Source organism: Arachis ipaensis, chromosome B04, assembly GCF_000816755.2.
Source record: "Arachis ipaensis cultivar K30076 chromosome B04, Araip1.1, whole genome shotgun sequence".
NCBI lineage: Eukaryota > Viridiplantae > Streptophyta > Magnoliopsida > Fabales > Fabaceae > Arachis > Arachis ipaensis.
Window position 1 is genome coordinate 4,834,560 of NC_029788.2, and position 4,980 is coordinate 4,839,539.

Below are 4,980 nucleotides of genomic sequence, written 5' to 3' on the forward strand. Positions count from 1 at the left end.
AATTACAGTTTAAATGACATAATCTTTTTATATTTATTAGAGATTATGAATTCGAATCTCCCTATCTTTTATAAAGAAAAAAAAAATTCAAACGCAATGTTTTGAAAATCGGATCGGACGGTCGGACCAATTTAACCGCAAACCGACAATATTAATAGTTCGATCAGACATGTAAAATCAAAAATCATAAAATCGATAAAAAATTGTTGAACCGAACAAAAACCGGCCGGTCGGACCGAACCGGAACCCGGCCGGCTTACAAAAAAGGGAAGCTCATTCGTTTCTTTCTCCCTTTCTCCCTTTCTTTCTTTCAGTCAGAAAATTCACCCAAACCCAACCACAAAACCCTAGCACTGTAAGCCTACACCACCGCCACAAGGAGTGGCATACTGCCGCCGTCCGTCGCACTCAAAGTTCGCCATCCGTCGCACTCAAAGTTCGCCATCCGTCATCTAGCTTCCCTCGTGCTCCAAATCTTCAACCCCTGTTCGCTGTCACCGATCGCGGTTGCTTCCTCGAGCTCGGCGTCCGTCGTCTTTGTCTGCTCAGCCGCGCTTCCGTTGCCGTTTGTTTGCCGTTCACGTTCGCGTCTTCGTTCGCGTTCTTCGCCATTCGCGTTCGCTCGGCGTTCACCGTTCGCGTTCACTCGCTGTTCACCGTTCGAGTTCGCGCGCGCTCCACTCAGCCGTCGAACTGCTCTCTTTTGTCCCCGCCGTGAGTTCCCTAAACCCGCCACCAGACAATACACTCACACAACACCAATACTCTTCTTCAAACTCTGCAACTTCTGATTTCTATTACAATAAGTAATTATTTGATTTGGTTGTGGTTTGGATTTTTTCATAGACTAAATTAAAGTTACAATAGTTATCTTCTCTTCTCTATCACATTGAAATTAAGCTTTGAATTCTCTTATTTCGTTTTAATTTTACCGCACTCAACATGTTTGATGACATGCTTTAACCATATTTCTGGTTGGTTTTATAATTTATAGCTTTTAGAAACTTAGTAAGTTGATTGCATGTGAAATTAGAATAATTGGATCATAGTAATTAAGAAATTTTAGCTGTACAAATAGCATCTTTGCAGAAAACATGTTAGCATGATGATTCCACTTGCATTAGTGTTCTTCTGGTAAATTTTTTAACTGTTATTGTGAACTTGTTAATTTGCTAATGGTTCTTGTGTTCTTCTGTTACTTTTATTTTTTTTTGTTTTGTTGTGATTTTCTGTTCTTGAATTTTTAAGTTGATTTGCTAAATTGTTTATTGAATTTGTGACATTAGAAGGGTGTAATAATAACAATAATGGAGTCATGTTACTTGAATATTGAGGTTTAACATTTAAACTCTCAGCTTCTCAGCCCTGTTTGATTCTTCATCCCAGGCAATTGAATCGAATCAACCAGGCCTTCCTTTTCTTTTTCTTTTTCTTTTAGTTGATTATTAATTTTTCTAATATATGTAACTTTCTGAATCAAGTGGATCAGATTATGTAGTTTTCTTGATTTGGGATATTTTCGAAGATCATTAGAAGAGATATTTTATTATCATGTTTGCTATAGTAATATTCACATGTTCTGTATGCTTGTGATTGTTTCGGTGTTTACATTTTCTTTCCAAGTCACTTGTTGTGGTTGTTCTCCGAGTTAAGGCTATGTGTGTGTGAGAATATGTGATAATGGTGAATGCTGTTGCATCTAATAGGAGTTCTTGGAGTACCCTCATCTTTGGTCCTTTATAATTTATTTATTATTTTATTCTAAAACGGTTTTTTTCGGTTGAACCACCGGTTGGACCGGTTAGACCAATAAACCAGTGAATCAGTGACTAAAGTGGTTTGATGACCGGTCCGGTTTTCAGAACCTTGCTGTCAAACGACATAGTATTTTTTATATTAACTTAAAAATTGCTGTTCGAATCTTGTTCCTAATTTAAAAAAAAAAAATGAGTGTTAGCCCTATTGATTTAGTTTTTCTCCTCCTTGGCTTCAGCAAGTCAGCAACATTCCTTGAAGACTAAAGGCTCCTCTTGGCAGCACAGGTTAGCTTAACATCACTTCTTCCTTTTGATTTCCCTTTTCTGCACTTGTACTTTTATGTGGTGAGATCATAAAATTTTCAAGTGTCCCATACGCTACTCTTTCTTCATCTAAGATTTATGCTAGATTAAGCAATTCAGCTTGTGGGTTGTCATCATTACCTATTTTTGTATATTAATTTTTTCTTTTTAAGGTTTAACAGATGGATAGTGTTGAATCCAAGTGAACCATGTTCTTTGTATGAGTGAAAATGTTGGGTTTTTGGTAGTGTACCTGTTAACGTTGTTTTACTGGTTTAGGGTTAGTTCTTCAGTACTATTAGCGGCCTAAGGGTAGTTTCAATTTCACTATATTGGGGCTTATTTTGAAACTGTTGCCACTGCTGAAATGTTATTTTTATTTTTATGTTGCATGAAACTAAGGTTGGGTTTGGAACCGTTTGTGTGTTATTATGAGTGGCTGTTGGCTTTCTTCTGCACTTTTTGTGTTAAAGGGGAAGAAGGAACCTTGTGCTTTGAATACTAACATGTGAATTAGTTATTCTAGTTTGGGTTCTATATTTGCTTTTACCATTTTCGTGATCTGCTTAACACTACCTGAGATTTTGATAATGATTAGATCACCATGATTTCAAATTCAAAAACCACTTTGTTTAGGGGAAAACAACTTAAAATTTGAATTAATGCATTGTTTTATTGTCATAATAATCCATTATCTGCTTGTATGTAGACCAAATTATAGCTAATGTGGGGAAGAATATTAAATATACAATATTTGAGCTGATGATTTGATTATGTTTCATTGATTTGTAAATTTTTTATTAATGTTAGTATTATTAGTTACAAATTCACTCATCTTAAACAATAAAAATTGAAGTGACTCAATATGTTGTTGTAAATTTTGTAATTTACCTTGTTTTGTTTGGTAAGAGTTGTAGTGTTTTACTGAGATACTTTACCATTTACATGTTCAACTTTAGATTTACTTGCAGGTTATATTATATATATACTCAGCATTTAGCAGGTTGTTGAAATTATGGCCAAGCATCATCCTGATTTGATTATGTGCCGGAAACAGCCTGGAATTGCCATTGGAAGACTTTGTGAGAAATGCGACGGCAAGTGTGTCATATGCGACTCTTATGTGCGTCCTTGTACACTTGTCCGGGTTTGTGATGAATGCAACTATGGATCATTTCAAGGTCGCTGCGTAATATGTGGAGGGGTAGGGATATCTGATGCCTACTACTGCAAGGAATGCACACAGCAAGAGAAAGATAGGGATGGCTGCCCCAAAATTGTTAATTTAGGGAGTGCCAAAACCGATCTATTCTATGAACGCAAAAAGTATGGCTTTAAGAAACGATGATGGGTGTGTAATTCTTTTTTTTCCTCCCAATATTTGTATCTTTTTCCTAAACTTATGTTCCAGGCTTAACGCTTAATCATATATCATAAATTCATAACCATGGGATTTGAGAGCTTGAGCACAGACTATTATGTTGCAAAATTGTTTGTAATGTAAGTGCATGACTAGTGTACCACTCACGGATCACACAATACAATTGTTGGGAATTTAAACTCTGTTAGGTGCAATCTTGTGACTTGTCAGCATCTCTGAAGATTACTCTGGAAAAGTATTCCATGATTAGTAATATGTTTTACATTTTTCAATATTGTAATATTATGTCTTTATCTGTAATCACATAAGTCCAACAAGAGCTGTAGTGTTTGATGACCATATAATGCTCATGTTTTTATTTCTTAATTCTAGAGGGTAGGGATAACCTTGTATGCAATATACCAAAATAGATGAATGAATGTTACTAATGTTGCTAATGAATGCTGGTTCTAGAAGGTGAAATCAGTTACTTAGAAAGCATTTGGTTTGTGTTTTTATTTTCTTCAGAATTTTATGAAAAAAGAGAAACCATGAAGTGAAAACAGATAACAAAATTTTATTGTTTTTATTGTTCTTTCTTTTTTCTTTGTAAAATTCTAAAAACAAAAAACACTGAAAATAAAAACAAAAAGTTAAAACACACCCTTACTTTCTTTACCTAAATGTTAGTTCAAGAACTTATCTCTTTGCAACAGATTTTGCCTCTAATCTATGACTTGCTAATTGCTATTGTATAAAGTGATAAAGGCTTGTTCTCATTGTATTATAATAAAAATCTAGAATATCAGTTTTACAGTCAAATTACTTAATGCACCCTTCAATCTCTTTTAACTTTTAACCCCTTCCATGAATCATTGTGTGGGGAACTTCACTTCTTGTCTTGTAATCTGCTATGGTGAAGGACTAAAGGAGATAGGCAACTGAAGCGGCACACATGAACTGCTAGAATTATCATTGGCCGGAAATCTACCCTCATATCAGATAAGTTCCTAAACAGACATGCAGATAGGGTTCTCAATTCAGAACACATGTGAACAGATTCTGTGTTTGTCCTTTGGAATCTTAGTGCTACTGGTTGGTGAAACTACCACCTTTTCAAATCTCAAGAAGATTAAAAAATACCTTAAATTTTACTAATGAGGGACAAATAACAAGAGTAAAACCTTTTCTGGTCCCTAACTATTTACTCGAAAGACATTGCGCCTCCTAACAATTATAAAAACACAAATCGGTCCCATCCATTTTTGTAATTGTTCAATCCAGTCCGTAAAACCGGTTGGCAGCAGGTTTAATGTTGAGGGGCTCAGGAGGTGATTTGTCCCCATAACAAAGGAGACAAAGCCACGTAGACACATTACCTGACACGTGAGCGTGTGACCTGTTGAATAACAATAATCACCTTAAGGAAACAACAATACAATCCTTTAACTAGTGGAGTGGTTTGAATAAATTGAATTCCTATATGTCCACATTTGAATAATGTGTAACAACTGAATAATTTTCTAGCTAATGCACATCGAAGTTGGTGATTACATAATT

General features: G+C 35.4%; 1 protein-coding gene across 3 annotated transcripts; it reads left to right on the forward strand.

The window, feature by feature from the left end:
* On the forward strand, window positions 285–3,807 carry LOC107638552 (PHD finger-like domain-containing protein 5B). Of its 3 annotated transcripts, none has more exons than XM_016341887.2 (3): window positions 285–714; window positions 1,994–2,042; window positions 3,064–3,807. In XM_016341887.2, exon 3 carries the CDS (start codon window positions 3,076–3,078, stop codon window positions 3,406–3,408), a length of 333 nt encoding a protein of 110 aa, XP_016197373.1. In that variant the 5' UTR covers window positions 285–714; window positions 1,994–2,042; window positions 3,064–3,075; the 3' UTR covers window positions 3,409–3,807. The 3 variants fall into 3 exon arrangements, with proteins under 3 accessions (XP_016197373.1, XP_016197371.1, XP_016197370.1); XM_016341885.2 differs by having other exon boundaries at window positions 286–714; window positions 3,020–3,807; XM_016341884.2 differs by having other exon boundaries at window positions 286–714; window positions 3,032–3,807.

Bases quoted from the DNA above. Each gene is read 5' to 3' on its own strand.
- LOC107638552 (XM_016341887.2), top strand. From the start codon at position 3,076: ATGGCCAAGCATCATCCTGATTTGATTATGTGCCGGAAACAGCCTGGA.